Source organism: Chiloscyllium plagiosum, chromosome 9, assembly GCF_004010195.1.
Source record: "Chiloscyllium plagiosum isolate BGI_BamShark_2017 chromosome 9, ASM401019v2, whole genome shotgun sequence".
Classification (NCBI taxonomy): domain Eukaryota; kingdom Metazoa; phylum Chordata; class Chondrichthyes; order Orectolobiformes; family Hemiscylliidae; genus Chiloscyllium; species Chiloscyllium plagiosum.
The window spans coordinates 39,506,574-39,527,325 of record NC_057718.1 but is presented as its reverse complement, the minus strand read 5'-3'; the positions used below and the strand labels follow the sequence as shown (position 1 = coordinate 39,527,325).

At 41.2% G+C, this 20,752-nt stretch overlaps 1 protein-coding gene across 5 annotated transcripts in view; it reads right to left on the bottom strand.

The window, feature by feature from the left end:
* Positions 1-20,752, bottom strand: part of rcor3 (REST corepressor 3) — a 67,262-nt gene that overhangs the window by 31,347 nt on the left and 15,163 nt on the right. For all 5 annotated transcript variants that reach the window (XM_043695752.1, XM_043695757.1, XM_043695753.1 and 2 more), the window contains exons 5-7: positions 19,241-19,402; positions 3,161-3,285; positions 1,711-1,789 (exon numbers count right to left, since the gene is read on the bottom strand). In XM_043695752.1, coding sequence (XP_043551687.1) covers positions 1,711-1,789; positions 3,161-3,285; positions 19,241-19,402 — 366 coding nt within the window. The remainder of the gene's footprint in view (positions 1-1,710; positions 1,790-3,160; positions 3,286-19,240; positions 19,403-20,752) is intronic.

Sequence of the window (20,752 nt, the reverse complement as noted above, 5' to 3'; positions counted from 1 at the left end):
GTCCCCCAGCTACTGCAATGTGAAAGATATCACAACTACGTTGCCCTGTCCCATGCAATCTCTGCAAGTACATTCCCAGCTGAGACCAGTAGGGAGGGAAGTATTAATGTTTCTCTCCTCTTCCAAGTTTCCACATAAATGCTTCATTTGCTAAACAGGAAGTACTCATTTCCTTCTCTTTGGTCAACGGCACATGTAGAAAGTCATCATCATATTTAAAGGCCTCCAAAACAAATCACCAATTCACATAGTAGACATTCCATTTGCTAACTCTCCACATGCTTTTATATATAAGAAAGGATGGGCATAATGGACAAAATGCATTTTTAATCTGTGTTTATATACAATGAGTTTATGAAAATAATACTCTTTTGCAAGCTATACTGAAGGCTCTAGAATTAAAATTTAATGCCTGCCTTCATGGCAAGTTTGGAGGAGGTGGGCACTTTATTGGCAAGACCCAGCTTTTCACTGATTAGGTCTGGAAGGCCTGCAGCCCTTCAGAAGCAATTAATGCCCACTTGAGGGTGTCAATCCACATCCAATGATGTTCATCCACCATTATGAAGGAGACTTACCATGTAGGAAGCCTGAAGAATTTCACTGGAGTTACTGGAGGCCTTTCAGGTGGGTGTCATTCAAAGACATTCATTGCCTGATCAAATGACACATAATCAGAAAGAAGGGAGCCAACAGAGAGCGACACTCCTTGACACCCCTCCTGCCATTTCTCGTGGCTTGGGTCCTGTAGCAATCTTAAACATTAGTTTAAGTCCATTATCAGCAGAACAGTCATCATTCTGCTTGCTTTTGTTGCCAAGCAATGAAGTGCTGTCAGTCTCTGATCAGCCAGAATTTCTGCCCAGGGAATGCCCATTTATATACACATCTTTAAATCTAAAGAAGAATGTAAATGATATAAGGCCATTGTGGAACCTTAAAAGCATTAAGGTTTCATAATGTTGAAAATCTAATTGCAGCAAACCTTTGCTTTCACAATCTTAACTTTTAATCAAATGGCACATGTAGAAATTATGAACTTTCACAGTTCAGTGACTGAATCTTCAGCTGGAAACTTGGCTTTGTTTCTTATATACATTCAAGGGACAAGGGCATCACTGGCTAGGCCATCCCTAATTGTTGTGGGTCAGGAGCCAGACCAGGTGACATTTATGAACCAGATGGATTTTCCTGATCATCAACAGTGGTTTCGTGGTCATCATTAGACTATTAACTTCAGATTTAATTTAACTGACTTCAAATTCAACCAATGCCATGGCGGGATTCGAACCCAGTCCCCAGAACATTACCTGCATCTCTGGATGAACAGCAGAGCAATAATACTTTATTCATTCATGGGAGGAGGGCGTCGCTGGCTAGGCCAGCATTTATTGCCCATCCCTAACTGCCAAAGGGCAATTATGAGTTAACCACGTTGCTGTAGGTCTGAAGTCACATGTAGGCCACATCAGGTAACAATGGCAGTTTCCTTCCCTAAAGGATATTAGTGAACCAGATGGGTTTTTTCCGACAATTAGCAATGGATTCATGGTCATCATTAGACTCTTAATTTCAGATATTTATTGAATTCAAATGCCACTGTGGTAGGATTCGAATCCGTGAACCCCAGAACATTACCTGGTCTCTGGATTAACAGTCCAGCAATAAAACCATGAGGCCATTGCCTCTTACTTTCCAACAATTTCTCACCTCTTTCTTAGTTTCTTTAGTGGGATCATAATCACTGTCAGCAACATCGTTTGCAGCTCCTTCCTCCATCCCATCATCACTAAAAATCAAGAATCCAGTTTAAATATTATAAATGACATGCATATACTTTTTGTACCTAGAAACATAAAAGAGTTAGAAAACTATAAAATGATCCAATACAATTAATACTGTTGATTAGAGTCTAACTTTATTAAAAGAATACTTATTACCCACAATCATGGAGTCATAAAGCATAGGAAGAGACCCTTCTGTCCAACTTGTCTATGCCAAACAAGTTTCCCAAACTAAACTAGTCCCACTTGCTGTGGTTCTGTTTGCCGAGCTGGAAGTTTTTGTTGCAAACGTTTTGTCCCCTGTCTAGGTGACATCCTCAGTGCTTGGGAGCCTCCTGTGAAGCGCTTCTGTGGTATTTCCTCTGGCATTTATAGTGGCCTGTCCCACTTGCCTGTGTTTGGCCCATAAAACCTTTTCTATTCATGAATCTGTCCAAAAGTCTAACTCCCTTTTCCTCCCATCACTCCTGAGCATGGCCTCAGCAGATAAAAGAATAAACCAGAGTTAAATTGAAGGCACAAATATATCTGCCCTGCCTCCTAGGATTGAGTTGGTCACCTGTCCTTTAAACTTGTGTCAGACAAAGCCATTCTTTATTAGGCAGTCCCTTGGAATTGTGGATAACTTGATTTCACTCCAGATCAGTAGCTTCGAGAACGACCAATAACTCAAACGTGTAATGCGCAGATTCAGTCACAAGCAGGACAGGAGGGACAAGAGGGTTGGGGAGATGGATTCAGCTTGTTTCACCTTTTCAGGGAGGCTTTGAGGACATACGGGTCTCTACTTCTCAGGATCAGGTATTCCTTATTATGGTTATATCATGTAATATGTTTAGCTATTAACCAGCCTACTCTTTTAAAAGCCACTGTAGGGATACTCTACCTAGAAATATTGTCTGAAGAGGTACATTTCGGAGGTCAAGGGCTTATGCAAACCTCTTTTCCAGTCAACAATGACCACACCAAAACCTTGAGCTAAATGCTCAAGGCCTAATGCTATAAAACATGTTTTAAAATTTAAGTATCATTTTATTGAAATATATTCAGGTTCCTAAAGAATACAGACAAATTAATTAAAATATTGAACATATATTTTAATAGAGGGTGTAAGACTAGAACCTAGGAGGAAGAGGATGAAAAGTAGGCAGCAGTGACTGATTCCATGAGTAAAATCAAGAGAGATGTATAAATACCTGATGAAAAATTTACTCAGAGTACCAATTGCAAAGCAGAATTTGATGGATCCAAGACCGAATGGACTACAATAGTCTTGCTCGATCTTGGTGTGAAACATAATTTAGTGTGCACAGTATAATTGTTTCTGCTACTAGTAGACATGAATGCCAAGGAAATAACCATCTGACTTCCCTCACCTTTCATCTTGATTGTTTCGACTTGCTAATTTTCGAGCTTGCCGATCCATCAAACTTGTTCGGGATCGAGTTTTCTTCCAGGAGTAATAGTACTTCACTAGACTTGCAATTGACTTATCTGGTAGCTGAGGCAATGATATAAGAAACCACCAATCAAAACCCTGCATAATATTGATGGTTGCATAAAAACAATCACCGAAACAGGATAGGGAACTGGAGGCAACGAATGTAGAGTTGGGAGGGTGAGGACGGAGAGAGAAGGGGGGGAGTGAGAGAGAGAAGAGAAGAGAGGGTGAGGAGAGAGGCAGACAGAAAAGAGAGAGAGAAAACGTCATATTCTAAATTAATAATTCCTCAAAAATCTTTAACGAAAAAAGGATGCTTTGTTTAACTTTTAAAATGGCTTTCACAATAATTTAGTTTAAAACAGTGATTTATATCACTGTATCCTTGATGGTAGCAGTTTCAGGACTGATGGCCATCTCAACTGGTCATTCAGCAAATATTAGATACCTATGAAAATTATTATGTTTTTCATCTGCGAATATTGTTTTCAAATATTAAGTTATCTCACCACAAAAATCCAAGCCTAGACATCAACGTAGCATACCAATGATTAGTTTGCTTAAATTTCCAGTGGTATAAGGTAATTTAAATATTCTCAGCAATATTTTTCAACTGAGTTTCAACTTGCGAGCTAGAAATTGATAAAAACTAGGTCAATTGAGAAAGGTTAATGGGGAACATGAAAAAAATGAATGAAAAAGGAAAAGAGGTAAATACTACTCAGAGGTATGAATTTTAGTGCCACACCACTAATTAACCACCACTATCCTGTGGAAAGAAACAGAAGACAAGGAAACTTAGGACAGCTTTGCCTACAGGGAAAAACGATTATTTGAATAATTTGCTTATGTCAAAGAATCAAAGATCTACATACACCCACATAGAAAGTTTTATGGGATCGTACTTAGAACTCATTTGATGTTCAGTACATTAATCCAGGAGATTCAAGTCTCTCATAGAATCAATGCAATCTTTACTTTCAACAATTCAGAGATTCACAAAATATTACTCCATTATTCAAGAAAGTAGAGAGTAAAAAAGGGATCTATAGACCAGTCAGGATGAAATCAGTATGGGAAATATTAGAACCTTTTACTAGGTACATAAGATCAAGAGACTTCGAGAACTATAATAGTCAACATGAATTTATGAAAGGGAAATAGCGTTTGACAACTAAGTTTCTTTTTTAAGTGTTACTGTTAATATAGATAAGGAAGAATGAACTGCTGTTGTGCAACCTGCTTTTTAAAAATACCTTCAATAAGGTGCCATAGAACATTAAGACACTTACTTATAACTCACAGCATTGTGGATAATATATGGTACTAGAATTGGCTTGTGAATAAGAACATAAAGTAGGAATAATAGGTCATTTTCAGATTGGTAGGCTTTAATTGATTCTGGATCAGTGGTGCTGGAAGAGCACAGCAATTCAGGCAGCATCCGAGGACAGGCAAAATCGACATTTCGGGCAAAAGCCCTTCATCAGGAATAAAGGCAGAGAAAAAGCTCAGCAGGTCTGGTAGCATCTGTGGAGAGAAATCAGATTTAATATTTCAGGACCCTGATTTCTCTCCATCGATGCAGCTGAGCTTTACCAGCGGTCTCTGGTTTTGTTTCTGATTTTCAGCATTCACAGTTCTTTTGGATGTTATGGTCAAATACAAAGTGACTTGCCAAGATTTTCAGGTAGTTCTGCTAAATCTACACAGTACTCATCAAAGTAATAGCTTATCCTCACTGCCTATTCTCAGGTCAAGGAAAACAGGTCAAAAGACCATTAGAAGTGGGAACATGAGTAGGCCATTCGGCCCCTCGGGTCTGCTCCGCCACCACGCTTCAGGCTCTCTGCCTTTATTCCTGATGAAGGGCTTTTGCCTGAAACGTCGATTTTGCCTGTCCTCGGATGCTGCCTGAATTGCTGTGCTCTTCCAGCACCACTGATCCAGAATCTGGTTTCCAGCATCTACAGTCATTGTTTTTACCTAGGCTTTAATTGACTGTCTAAAGCCCAATCAACATCAATGGTTTAGATGAGGCATCTGAAGATAATGTATCCAAGTTTGCTGCTGATGCAAAGTTAGGCATGAAAGTAAGCTGTGATGAGGTTGTAAAGAGGCTACAATGGGATAGAGTTAGGTTAAGTAAATGGGCAGAAATGTGATATATGGCATACAATATGGAGAAGTGTGGAATTATCCGTTTGGTTGGCAAAATTAATTTAAAAGGTGAGGGATTGAGAAACTGTTTTTCCAGAGGGACCAGGGTATCTCGGCACATAAATCACAAGTTACAATTTGAGGTATTGCAAATAAATTTTTAAAAATCAAATAGCGCATTTGACTATATTACAAAGTGATTAAAAGGTAAGGTTAATTAAGTCTTAGAGAAATTATATACAGCCTTAGTGAGATCACTCCCAAAATACTATGGACAGTTTGGTCTCCTTAACCAAAAGGATTCAATTAGTCTGAAGTGGGAGTGCAGTACAGGTTCAGTAGTCTGATTCCTGGGCTGAAGGACTGCTTTGAAGAGAAATTGAGTTGACTAGGCTTATCTTCCAAAGAGTTTAAACAAATGAAAATTGATTTTCTTGAAATATAGAAGTTTCTCAAATTTCACATTATAGATACTGGATGATGTTTCTCTTGCCAGGATAATCATGAACTGTAGATGCTCAGTGTTGTATACTTCCAAGACAGTGACTGTGATAGCTTTTGAATACAAAGGAAATCAAGGGATATGCAGATAATGCAGGAGAGGGTGGAGTTCAGGAAGATCAGCCACGATCTTACTGAAAGGTACAGCAAGCTGCAACAGCTAAATGCGTGATCCTTTTTTTATTCCTTTGTGGGATGGGGCATCACTGGCTGGCCAACATTTATTGCCCAACCCTAGTTGCCGTGGTGGTGGTGACGATGAGCTGCCTTCTTGAACCGCTGCTGTCTGCATGATGTGGGTTGACCCACAATGCCACTGGGGAGAGAATTCCAGGATTCTGACTCAGCGACAGTGAAGGAACAGCGATATATTTCCAAGTCAGAATGGTGAGTGGCTTGGAGGGGATCTTGAAGTGGTAGTGTTCAGATCTGCTGTTCTTGGCCTTCTAGATGAAAGTGGTCATGGGTTTGAAAGGTGCTGTCTGAGGATCTTTGATAAATCTTTGCAGTACTTCCTGTAGATAGTACATACTGTTACTACTGAATGTTGGTGGTGAGAGAGTGGATGCTTGAGAATGTAGCACCAATCAAGTGGGCTGCTTTACCCTGGATGATGTCAAGCTTCTTGAGTGTTGTTGAGGCTGCACTCATCCAGGCAAGTGGGGAGTATTCCATCACACTCCTGAATTGTACACTGTAGATGATGGATAAGCTTTGAGGAATCAGGTGATGAGTTACTCGCTGCAGTATTTGTAGCCTCTGACCAGTTCTTGTAGCCACTGTGTTTACATAACGAGTCCAATTGAGTTTCTGGGCAATGATAACCCCCCAGGAGGTTTACAGTTTGGTAATCAGTGACGGCAAGTATCATTAAATGTCAAGGGGCGGTGGCTCAATTGTCTCTTACTGGTGATGGCCATAGCCTTGCATTTGTGAGGCACAAATGTACTTGCCACTTTCAGCCCAAGCCTGGATACTGTCCAGATCTTGTTGCACGTGAACATAGACTGCTTCGGTATCTGAGGAGTTGTGAATGATGTTGAACGTTGTGTAATCATCAACTAATATTCCTATTCTGACCTTATGACGGAGGGTATGTCATTGATGAAGCAGCTGAGAATAGTTGGGCCTACAACATTACCTGAAGAACCCCTGCAGAGATGTCCTGGAGCTGAGATGACTGACCTCCAACAACCACAACCATCTTCCTATCTGCAATTTTGACTCCAACCAGCAAAGAGTTTGCCTCATTATCCATTGATTCCAGTTTTGCTAGAGATCGATGCCACACTTGATTGAATGCAGCCTTGATGTCAAGGGCTGTTACTCTCACCTTCCCTCTGGAATTTGGCTTTTTCGTCCATGGTTCAACATGGTTATATGAGGTCAGGAGCTGAGTGGTCCTGGCAGAGCCCAAACTAAGCAGGTGTTGCTTGATAGCACTGTTGACGACACCTTCAAACATTTTACTGATAATTGAGAGTAGTCTGAAGCAGCAGTAAATGGTTGGGTTAGATTTGTCCTGCTTTTTATGTATAGGACATACCTGGGCAATTTTCCACATTATTAGGTAGATGCCAGTGTTGAAACTGTATTGGAAGATTTTGGTTAGATCAGTGGCAAGTTCTGGAGCACGTCTTCAGCACTATTGCTGGAATGTTGTTAGGATCCATAGATTTTGCAATATCCAGCGTCTCCAACCGTTCTTGAGGTCATGTGGAGTGAATCAAATTGGCTGAAGACTGGTATCTGTAATGCTGGGAGACCATGGAGGAGGCAGAGATGCATCACCCACTTGGCACTTCTGGCTGAAGTTTGCTGTGAAAGCTTCAGCTTTATCTTTTCCACTGATATGCTGGACTTTTCCATCAAGGGTGGGTATATTTCTGGAGTCTCCACCTCCAGTGAGTTGTTTAACTGTCCATCACCATTCACAACTGGTGTGCAGGACCGCAGAGTTCAGATCTGATCTGTTGGTTGTGGGATTGCTTAGCTCATCACTTGCTATTTATGTTGTTTGACGTGTAAGTATCCTGTTGGGTAGCTTCACCAAGTTGATATCTCCTCTTCAGATATGCCCAGAGCTGCTCCTGGCATACCCTCCTGCACTCTCCACTGAGCCAGGGTTGACCCACTAGCTTGATGGCAATGATTGAGTGGGGGATTTGTCACATCTTGAGGTTACAGACTGTCCTCTCGCACAATTCTACTGCAGTTGATGGCCCAGAGCACCTCATGGATGATCAGCCTTGAGTTGCTAAATCTGTTCAAAGTCTGTCTCACACAACACGATGGAGCTCATTCGCAATGTGAAGGTGGGACTTCATCTCCACAAGGATTGTGGTTGTGGTCACTCTTACCAATACTGTCATGGACAGACACCTGCAGCTGGCATATCGGTAAGCATGAGATCAAGTATGTTTTTCCCTTTTGCTGGTTCCCTCACTAACTGCCACAGACCTAGTTTTGCTGACCAACTCGACCAGTAGTACTGCTGCTGAGCCACTCTTGGTGATGGACATTGAAATCCCCACCCAAAGTACATTTTGTGTCCTTGACATCCTCAATGTTTCCTCCCAATGTTGTTCAACATGGAGGAATACTGATATTATCAACTGAGGGAGGACAGTACATGGTAATCAGCAGGAGGGCTCCTTGCATATGTTTCATCTGAAGCCACGAGACTTCATGAGGTCCGGAGTCAACTTTGAGGACTCCTTTCCAACTGTATACCACTGTGTCGCGACCTCTGCTGGTTCTGTCCTGCTAGTAGGATAGGACATATCTAGAGATGGTGATGGTAGCATCTGGGACATTGTCTCGAAGGTATGATTTCATGGGTATGACTATGTCAGGCTGTTGCTCGACTGGTCTGTGAGACAGCTCTCCAAATGTTTGCACAAGCTTCCAATAAAGACTTTTCAGGGTCAACAGGGCTGTTTCTCCTATTGTCTTTTCTGATGCCTACAATTGATGCCAGGTGATCTGTCCGGTTTCATTTCTTCGAGACTTCTAAGCAATTGGTATAACTGCATGGCTCGCTAGGCCATTTCAGTGGTAATTAAGAATCAACCACATTGCTGTGGATCGAGTCACAAGTAGGCAAGACCAAATGAGGATGAAATATTCTCTTCTCTGAAGGACCTTAGTAAACCAGATGGGTATTTCTGACAATCAACAATAGTTTCATGTTCATTGGTAGATTGTTCATTCCAGATTTTTTTTATTCAATGCAAATTCCACCATCTGCTATAGCAGAGTTTGAACCCAGGGCCCAGAGCATTAGCTGAGTTTCTGAATTAATAGTCGAGCAATAATACCACTAGGCCATCACGTCCCCCCAATCAATGGGCCCCCAATTCTTAATTCTTATGTTTTACATCACCTAATTGTTCTCCAAATGCATCAGTAGCAGAAATTGCAGTTTACTTTACCTACAGTAGGCTAGAATTATGGGATAGAGGGCACATTCAGGATAAGCAGGGATGATTGAATTTTTAAGTTTGGATCCGACCGCTGCAGGTAACTTGACAGTTTTCTGCAGTGCATCTTGCATATGGTACACACTGCTGCCACTGTCTATCAGTGAGGGTGAAAGTAAATATTTAATCTGGTGGATAAGGTGCCAATCAAAAATGCTTCAAGCGTTCTTGAAGCAGTACTCATTGAGCAAGTGTTGAATATTCCATTACAATTCTGTCCTGTGTCCTAAAGATAGCACACATCTTTTGGGAATTCAGGGAGCACTTATTCACTGCAGAACTCCAAGCCGCTGAGGTTCCCTTTTAGCCACAGAATTCATATGGCTGGTCCCATTAAGTTTACTGTCAATAACAACCCTTGGAATGTTGATGGTAGGGGAATTGATGATATGGGGAGATGGTGGCTTATGTAACTAGACTAGTAATCTAGAGCCCTATTCTAATAAAAGGGCTTGAATTCAATTATTGCAAATAGTGAAATTTGAATTACATTTTTAAAAATCTGGAATTGAAGGCTCACTAGAGGTGACCATATAATTAGCTGATTGTTGTATAAACCCACTTTATCTACCAATGTCCTTTAGGAAAGGAAATCTGTTGTCCTTAACACTCGTCTATATGTGTCTCCAGACCAGTATCAATGTGGTTTGTGCTTAACTGCACCCCAAAAATCAGTTCAGATGCGACTCGGAGTGGACAATAAATGCAAGCCTCGTTAGTGACAACCAAATCTATACAAGACTAAGGTAAAAACAATGCTGCAGAATGTCAAGCAGAAATGGTTAGATATTTTCAGAAATAACATGGTCATTGCCTGGCTTTTGCCTGGCATAAATGTTACTTGCAACTTATCAGTGTGATAGCTTTTGACTCAAAAGCAGTAATGGTATAGCTTCCAGGAATCCCCAACTAATAGAAAGCAAGTTAAAATACAATGACCTCGTGGCAGATAGATGAAGAGGAGCATGGAGATTTGAAAAGAAGTAGTGGTCAGCAAGCTGGAGTTCCAAACAATCGGAAGACATATTCAGGATTGATGCAGCTGATTCTTTCACTTCAAAGTGAATAAATGTCCAAAAATTAGCCATACTGTGTAATGGTGAAGGTGGTTCGATAACCAAGCGGAGCAGAGGATTGAGAAATTCTGGAAAGAAGACTGCCATTGTGAAAGAGACAGAGAGCTGGTTGGGTAAAAGCTCCATACCACGAAGAATTGACAAAGTTCACAAAGGGAAGGAATTATGGCTGAGGAAAATCTGAACTGGGAAGAATTTAATGGCTGAAACTGATGCCAAACAGCAGAATGCTTAACTTGGAAAAGCTGTGAGAACCAAGTCTAAAGATGGAGTGTGTTGTACTCGGGAGGGAAACAGAGTATAAAGTTTGTAATTTTATGGGTGTAACTTGTTAAGAATAGAAATAGAAACTGAGAAACCTGAGTTTGGTGAGTAGTAGGTAAGATTGTGTAATTGGCTTATTGTCAATAGTTGCTAAGGCTCACAATAGCAGGAGAACTCTGCCTCAGAATGTTTTTCCTGTGGGAAATCAGAGGCACGTCCACTGTTCATGGTGACCACATATGCAGGAACGGTGTTCAGCTGCAGCTCCTCATCTGCTGCACTGGAGCTGCGAATGGACTCACTATGGAGCATCCATGAGGCAGAGAACATTGTCAATGCACATTTAGCAAGCTGGTCATATCACCATTACACCATAAGACAGTGGAGCGGAAGTGAGGCCATTTGGCCCATCAAGTCCACTCCGCCATTCAATCATGGATGATGGGCATTTCAACTCCACTTACCCACATTCTCCCCGTAGCCCTTAATTCCTTGTGACATCAAGAATTTATCAATCTCTGCCTTGAAGACATTTAGCGTCCTGGCCTTCACTGCACTCTGCGGCAATGAATTCCACAGGCCCACCACTCTCTGGCTGAAGAAATGTGTCCGCATTTCTGTTCTGAATTTACCCCCTCTAATTGTGTCCATGGGTTCTAGTTTTCTCGCTTAACAGAAACAATTTCCTAGTGTCCACCCTTTCCAAGCCATGTATTATCTTGTAAGTTTCTATTAGATCTCCCCTTAATCTTCTAAACTTCAATGAATACAATACCAGGATCATCAGCCGTTCCTCGTATGTTAGACCTACCATTCCAGGGATCATCCGTGTGAATCTCCGCTGGACACGTTTCAGTGCCAGTATGTCCTTCCTGAGGTGTGGGGACCAAAACTGGAAACAGTATTCTAAATGGGGCCTAACCAGAGCTTTATAAAGTCTCAGTAGCACAACCCTCTTGAGGTAAATGACAACATTGCATTCGCTTTCTTAATCACGGACTCAACCTGCATGTTTACCTTTAGAGAATCCTCGACTAGCACTACCAGATCCCTTTGTACTTTGGCTTTATGAATTTTCTCACCGTTTAGAAAGTAGTCCATGCTTGTATTTTTTTTCCAAAGTGCAAGACCTCTCATTTGCTCACATTGAATTCCATCAGCTATTTCCTGGACCACTCTCCCAAACTGTCTAAATCCTTCTGCAGCCTCCCCACTTCCTCAGTACTACCTGCCTGTCCACCTAACTTCGTATCATCGGCAAACTTCGCTAGAATGCCCCCAGTCCCTTCATCCAGATCATTAATATATACCGAACAGCTGCGGCCCCAACACTGAACCCTGCGGGACACCGCCTGTCATCGGCTGCCATTCCGAAAAAGAACATTTTATCCCAACTCTCTGCCTTCTGTCAGACAGCCAATCCTCAATCCATACCAGTAGCTCACTTCGCCCATCGAAACCAGGAGATTTATCAATTTTAAGACCTTTTAGCTTATCTAGCACTTTCTCTTTTATAATGGCAACCATACTCAACTCAGCCCCCTGACTCCCTTTAATTGTTGGGATATTACTCATGTCTTGAAGTTCTCAGCTATTTCCTTATCTTCCATCACTAGGCTTCCAGCATCAGTTTGAAGTGGCCCAATGTCTACTTTTGCCTGTCATTTGTTTCTTATGTATTGAAAGAAACCTTTACTATCATTTCTAATATTACTGGCTAGCCTACCTTCATATTTGATCCCAAGTAAGAGCTACACAGACAGAAGTGTTGGGAGACCATGAGGAATACTACTTAGTATGGTCATGCAGTGCAGGAGTACCCTGTAGTTATTCCCCTTTCAAACACACATTGTTTTGAACACTATTGTGGAGATATGGCCTCTCAAGGGAAAGCAACAGCAAGATCAGTGGTACCACAATTGGCCCTGTTGTACAGCAAGAAGGATCCATGTGTAAGTTAGGGGACTCTATAGTCAGGGCACAGATAGACACTTCTGCGGATGCAAGTGAGGCTCCAGGATGGTGCACTGCTTCCCTGGGGCCAGGGTCAATGATGCTTCAGAGCAGACACAAGATATTCTGAAAGGGGGGTAAGCAGAGATTGAGATCATATTGGTAATAACAGGTAAGCATTAAGAGAGATGAGATCTCGCAAAGGAAAATTAAGGCGTTAAGTAAGAAGTTGAAAAGCAGGATCTCTAGGTTGGTCCCTGTGCCATGTGTTAGTGAGGCCAGAAATAGGAAGGTAACACAGTTGAATGCATGGTTAAAGATCTGGTGTGTAGGAAGGAGGACTTCAGATATATTGGAATTTCCTCCAAAGCAGGAAGGATCTGTACAAAGAGGACAGGTTGAACCTAAACTGGAGGGGCATTGATATCTTTGCAGGGAGGTCTGCTATTACAACCGGCAAGGGTTTAAATTAGTGTGGCAGGAGTTTGGGGGAACAGCAGTAAGTCAGCATGTGGAATGATTGAGGAAAAAGTAAGTCAGTCTAATAAGGAAGAAGTGTCAGAGCCAGATTAACGAACATGGAGGGACTGGTGGTCTGATGTTTATTTTTTCATGTAAGAAATATAAGAGGCAAAGCAGATGATTTTAGAGTCTGGATTAGTACATGGAACAATCATGCAGCTCAATACTCCAGGGTTTTGATGTTTCAGGTGAGATATAGAGTGATGTAAAAAGGGTTCAGGAGCTGCAGGACTAATTAAGGAAAATGCCACACCTGCACTAAAAGAGGACATTTTGGAGGGCTCATCCAGCAAGGCCATATTAATAGACCTTGGGGAGTAAGAAAAGTGCAATCACTATAATGGGGTTAAGATCAGCTTCCCAATGGCCAGTGCAAGATACAGGAATAGACATACAAGCAGATCATGGAAAGATGTGAAAGCAAAGTTGTTGTAGTGGGTGATTTGCTCATCCCTAGTATTGACTGGGACTCCAGAAGTGCCAGGGGCTTAGATGGGGCAGAATTTGTTAGGTGCATCTGGGAGGCTTCTTGAAATATGTGGAGTTCAACTAGGGAAGGGGCCATACTAGACCCTAAATTGCAGAATGAGTCTAGCCAGGTGATCCAAGTTTCAGTGGGGGAGCATTTTGGGAACAGTGATCATAATTCTTTAAGTTTTGAGATAGTCTGGACCAGTGTTAGGCAGGAACTGGAGAAATCAGATTGGGGTGGCTGTTTGAGGGTCAATCCACATCTGACATGTGGGAGTCTTTTAAAGGCAAGTTGATCAGAGTTCAGGACTAGCATGTTCCTGTGAGGATGAAAGATAAAGATGATAATCAGATGGGCCAATGGGCTGAAAAGTGGCAGATGGAGTTTAATTTAGATAAATGTGAGGTGCTGCATTTTGGGAAAGCAAAGCCATTGTTGGAATATTGCGTGCAATTCTGGTCTCCTTCCTAACGGAAGAATGTTGTGAAATTTGAAAGGGTTCAGAAAAGACGTACAAGGCTGTTGCCAGGGTTGGAGGATTTGAGTTATAGGGTGACCTTATAAAGGTTTATAAATCATGAGGGGCATGGATAGGATAAATAGACAAGGTCTTTTCCCTGGGGTGGGGGAGTCCAGAACTAGAGGGCATAGGTTTAGGGTAAGTGGGGAAAGATATAAAAAAAGAGACCTAAGGGGCAGCGTTTTCACACAGAGGGTAGTACATGTATGGAATGAGCTGCCAGAGGGGTGGAAGCTAGTACAATTGCAATATCTAAAAGGCATCTGGATGGGTATATAAATAGGAAGGGTTTGGAGGGATATGGCCAAGTGCTGGCAGGTGGGACTAGATTGGGTTGGGATATCTGGTCAGCATGGATGATTTGGACCAATGGGTCTGTTTCTGTGCTGTACATCTCTATGACTCTACGATAAGATTTGGGGACCTTGGATAACAAGATATTGAAAGCTTAGTCGAAAATCAACAGGACGCACATGTGAGGTTTTTTTTAGATTAGATTACATTACAGAGTGGAAACAGGCCCTTCAGCCCAACAAGTCCACACCGACCCGCCAAAGCGCAACCCACCCATACCCCTACATTTACCCCTTACCTAACACTACGGGCAATTTAGCATGGCCAATTCACCTGACCTGCACATCTTTTGGATTGTGGGAGGAAACCCACGCAGACACGGGGAGAACATGCAAACTCCACACAGTCAGTCGCCTGAGGCGGGAATTGATCCCGGGTCTCCGGCGCTGTGAGGCAGCAGTGCTAACCACTGTGCCACCGTGCCGCCCAAAATAAAATCAAATAAAATCAAAATAAGACCCTTGAGTACAAATGAAGCCAAAAAGAAACTTAAACAAGAAATTAGGAAGGCTAAAAGGGGTCATGAAATGGCATTAGCACACAGGATTAAGTAGAATCCCAAGGCATATTGTAAGTATTTTAGGAACAAGAGGGTAGTGAGGGAAAAGTTGGGTCCAATCAACAATAAAGGAGGGAATTTGTTCACGGAACCAAAGCAAATAGGTAATGTCCTTAATGAATATTTCACATTTGTATTCACCTGGAAGGATATGGATGACGGGAAGGTTAGGGAGGGGTATGTTGGGCATGTCAACATTAAGAAAGAGGTGGTGATGGGTGTCTTGAAAAACATTAAGGTTGACAAGACTCCAGGGCCTGTGGGGATCTACCACAGGATACTGAAGGCGGCAAAGGAGGAGATTACTGGGGTATTGACATAGATCTGAGATCTTTCTTTCCTTTTTAGCTACAAGTGAGGTTCCAGAAGACTGGAGAAAGCCAATGCTGTTCCTTTGTTTAAGGGAACAGGGATAATCCAGGAAATTATAGGCTGGTGAGTCTTATATCAGTGGTAGAAAAATTGGATAGGGTTTACTCGCATTTTGGGAGGTCAAAGAGGAAAGTATACAAAAATGGCAAGACTCTTAGAAGTACTGCTATACAGAGGAATCTTGGGGTACAAGCGCATTGCTCCCTGAAAGTAGCAACACAAGTGGATAAAGTGGTAAAGAAGACATACGGCATGCTTGCCTACATTGATTGGAGCACTGAGTATAAAAGTTAGCGAGTCATGTTGCAGCTATATAAAACTTTAGCTGCCACACTATTGGAAGTGGAGGCTTTGGAGATGGTGCAAAAAATTGTTCATCAAGATGTTGCCCAGGTTTGAAATGTAATAGCTATAAGGAAAGGTTGTTCAAACTTTGATGTTCGAGCAAAGACAATATGAGGCTGAGAAGTGATCTTATAGAAGTATATAAAATTATGACAAGCATGGATAGAGTGGATTTTCAGCCTTTTTCCCTGGAAATAGGGTGGAAATATCAAATTAGGTTGCATAGGTTTTAGGTGACAGGGGCAAAATTTAAAGGAGATTTGCAAAGAACCTTTTTTATTTAAGAAAACACCAAGAGTAGTAGTTGCCTAGAACACGATCTCAGGGAAGGTTGTAAAAGCAGAGTCCATTGCAATGTTTAACAGGCACTTAGACACATGAACAGGCAGGGAAAGTATATGGACCATGTGCAGGCAGAATAAGATTAATTTAGGATGGCATCACAGTCAGCACAGATTTGGTGGGCTGAAGGGCCTGTTCCTGTGCTTTACTGATCTTTGTTCTATGTTATTGCAAATGCAATTTACTGTTAGTACTAAGTATGATTTGCCTGCTAATGTTTTTCTTAAAATTGATTCTAGTTTGTATTGAAATAAAAGCCAAAAGAAAAAGTAAAACTTTTATCAGTAATTGTTTTCATTTGGCGTGTCATTTGTTTTACACATGCATACAGAATCATACTATCAGCTGAAGATGAATGCTATCCAGGTCTTTTGGCATATGGCTCATAGACTTCTGAAATATCTAAGGAATGGTGAATGTACTGAAAACTGTCCAAATATCAGTAAACACCCTCATTTGTGATCCTAGGATAGATGCAAGTTTATTGACGAAGAAGATAAAGATGGTTGGACCAAGGATATGGTCTTGAAGAAACCATGCAGTAATATCTTGGGGCTGATATGATTGGCCTCCAACAATCAGAAGTCTTCCTTTGTGCTAGCATGATTCCAACAAGTGGAGAGATTTGCAGGTTCACTTTTGATGCCACATTCAGTCAAGTACTGTCTTGATGTCAAGCAAATTATTCTCACTTCACCTCTCAGGTCATGCTGGGACTAAGGCTGTAATGAGGTTAGGAGCTGAATAGCCCTGCAAATCCAAATGGAACTTCTGTGATCAAGTTATTGGCGTGTAAGTGCTGCTTGATATAGATAGCACTGTCAGTAACACCTTTGACACTACGTTGATGATCAAGATTGGGCTTGAGGGTTGATAATTGGTTGGATTGGATTTATCTTTCTTTCTGTGACAGGACATGGCATGGGCAAATTTCCACACCATCAAACAGCTGTCAGTACTGTAACCATTCTGGAATAGTTTGGCTAGATTATCACAGTCAAATTGGATGAAGACCAATCTAAAATTCCAGGAATCTCAAGAGGAGGTCAAGATGGGTCATCCACTTGTCATTCTTGCTGAAGGTGTTTGCAAGTGCTTCAGTCTCATCATTTGTACTAATGTTGTAGGCTCCACCAGTATTGAAGATGGAGATATCAGTGAAGCCTCTACCTGCAGTCATTTGTTAAATTATCCGCTATCAATACTAACCAGATATGGGGAAGCCTTGAAGAGCTTTAACTGATCCTCTGGCTTATGGCACTATTCAGCTCTGTCTTACACCATTTCACAACATGTAGCGTTGCAATGTAGTTTCAACGGTTTGGCACCTTATTTTTATATATAAAAATGTAACTTCTGGCAATGCAGCTTCTAGGCTTGGTGCCCATGCTGTTCGGAGGTTCTGTGCATGCCAATTAACATGAAAGCACCTTGACAACCAGTAGCAGAAGCTGCTGTTATGTACAGACCTCAGAGCTCTGCACACTGCAGTAAAAGTGACAGGGTGCATAGATGTCTGGTGTTGCTCATGGCAGGCTTTCTTGCAATTCTCATTGTACTAGGGTTGCTTGTTAGCATAATGGTAGAATGAGGGATATGTCAGGTTAATAAGATTGTAGACTGTGATTGGATATAATTGTGCTGCTGCTGATGAATCACAGCACCTAATGAACACAGTTTGAGTTTATCCTAAATAGTACTGTGGTTTTGTCACACAACACAGTGGAGGCTCTCTCATGTGAAGTTGTGACTTGCTCCTCACAAAGATTGTGTGATGTTAATCTTACCTATACTGTTATGAACGGATGCATTCACAACAAGTGGACTGACGAGGACAAGGTGTAATAGGTTTTACCTCAACAACCACTGCAAACACAGTCCAGTAGCTATGCCCTTCATGGATCAGCAAGGTCAGCTAGTAATGGTACGATACGGTCACTCTTAGTGATAGATGTTAAAACCCCCACTCAGGGTACATTCACTGCTTCTTCCAATTGATGTTCAACATGGAAGAATACTGATTCATCTGCTGAGGGAAGGTGATAATTGACAACCAACAGGTAGTTTCCTTGCCCACGTTTGACGTGTTGCTATGTGATTTCAAGGAGTCTGGAGTCAATGTTTAGGACTTCCAAGTAAACTCTCTCCCAACTGAATACCTCTGTGCTGCCCAACTATGGTGGGTCTGCCCTGTTGGTGGGACAGGACATATCCAGGAATGATGATGATTGTGTTTAGAACATTGTCATACTCCACAAATCATATACTTTATGGCCAATGTCAGGCTACTGTTTGACTAGCTCACCCAAGTTTGGATCAAGCTCCTAGAGGGGATTTTTCAGACTCAACTAGATAGGGTGGTGCTGTTGTCATTTCCCATGCTTAGGTCAATGCCAGTGATCCATCTAGTTTTATTTCTTTTGAGGTCTGATACAATTGAGACCATTTCAAATGTATTTATGGGTCAACCGCATTGAAGTCACATGTACGCCAGACCAGGTAAGGTCAGCAGATTTAGTTCACTAAAGAATAATAGTGAACCATTTGTGAATGACAATTCAATTTACAAGATTACCCTTGATACTAAATTTTAATTCCAGATTAGCCAAATTAAAATATCAGATACTGTATTGGTATTTGAATGTGTTCCTGTAACATTAGAGTGGGTATCAGGTTTATTACCCAGAGCATTGGCCTGGGTCTCTGGATATACTAGTCCAGTAACATTACTGCTAAGCAACTGTCCCCTAACTTCTCACCCCCATGGTTTCTGCCAGGTGGGATAGAATAATGAATTAAAACCTATTTAAAGATTTCTCAAAATCAAAAGAATTAATCTTATTAAAAGCAAGAATTTGGCTTGATCTAAAGTGATGAAAAGCCAGCAATCTTACATTTCTTTCTCTCAACAATTGGTACTAAACCTGAAAATTTACAGCAATTTTTTTGATATTTCTCATTTCCAGAGTCTGTAGTATTTTGCTTCTATATTAATATATTCACCATTCATCTTTTTCAGCAGAATACAACCTGAATTCAGTGTCAAAGGAGGTTACAGTAAAATTGAGGAAATAAACTACAAAAGGTAATTACCATTTGCTGAATTCTGTGAAAGCTCTTTCCATGGAAACTGAAGGCCTGTTCAAACAGAACCTTATCTTCTACTGTCCATTCATCTGGAAAAGGGGTGAAGTTTGGCAAGTCGGCCAATGACTTCTCTATGTTGTGTTTGTGCCAGAATAACATCCCCAAAGCCTATTTGAGGTACACATTAAGTAACAAGTATTAGAAAACCACAAATTTAGACAATATTTGTCAAAGCAAGTAACAACTTAAGGGCAAACTTTTTCTCCCAAAGAGCTACTGGATTTTCCCACATTTCGCTGGACAAAAGTGAGGCACTGACCATTCAATCTATAAGGACACATTAGAGGGTTCTCAGGAAGTTCATGGTTTTTCTCACAATTCTGTCCCTTGAATATCAGAATTTGTCTTTGCACAGCTGATGACTTTCTCCTCCATTCCCCCTTTGCTTTTTTTCCCTCACCTGAAATGCCAACTTTCCTGCAATAATATAGTAAAAGGGATTTTAACCACCTGCCTACAACCCTTTTTTTCCCCCTGGAAGAGGGTTAAACAATGTAAAAGTCTGAAACTCAACTTCAATCTGCAATGAATTTGCCAACTTCCAGTTTAACTGGGGTAGGACAGGACACAGGCAAGTAGCTTACCCTCAAGAGGCTGGATAGCAATTAAAAAACATACTAATGAAGGTCTGCACCTCACAGTTTAGTAGCACATGTATTTAATTACATCTGGTTGAAAGCCAGGTTTCCAGGATTTGGGAAATCTAGTCACTAAAGGAGTGAAGATCTGCCAGACCTAGCAGTTAACTGCTTTTCCAGTATTGCTGTGGGTCATCAGAACTTAAGCCAATCTGCTGCAAAACCATCTCCCTGCAACTGGTACTGCGACAGCTCATCCCACTAGGTCTTCCCAATCATCAGCTGGTCAGTCTTTTGGTTTGATTGGTAGTTATCTAGCAAATGGAAGTAAATATTTCAAATGTGATCCTGCTATTAAATTTGTTAAGATCTCTCCACTTACTAGTTGTCATAAGTAACTCCTCAAAATATTGTCACCATATTGTCTATTCAACAGTGCATGAAGCAGCTGATCCCAAACTCATCCTCACCCAAAATTACAAAAAGGGTCATGAGGAAGCAGGTAGAATGGACAATTTTAAGAGTTTTCTCCGTAACTCAAAAGGTTCTAGAGAAATTTTAATCAACATAACAGTCTGTTTGGTTTATTTGCCTAATTACTCAAATCAGAATGGAAGCTGGAGTTTTTGAGTCAGATGGTATGACATCACATAATGAATTTATTCTTTAATTACATTTATACAATAAACATGTGGTACAGATACAACTCAGTGCAAATGACATAATTTATGTCCAACCTCATAATGATAATCTCTCATAATAGAACAAGACTGCCTACTTTGCAATAAAGTCAGATCAGGCGCTAATTTAGGATTTATAACGTGTTTATTGCTGGCATAAAATGTAAACACTTTGCACCAACATTAAATTCTTAGTATAA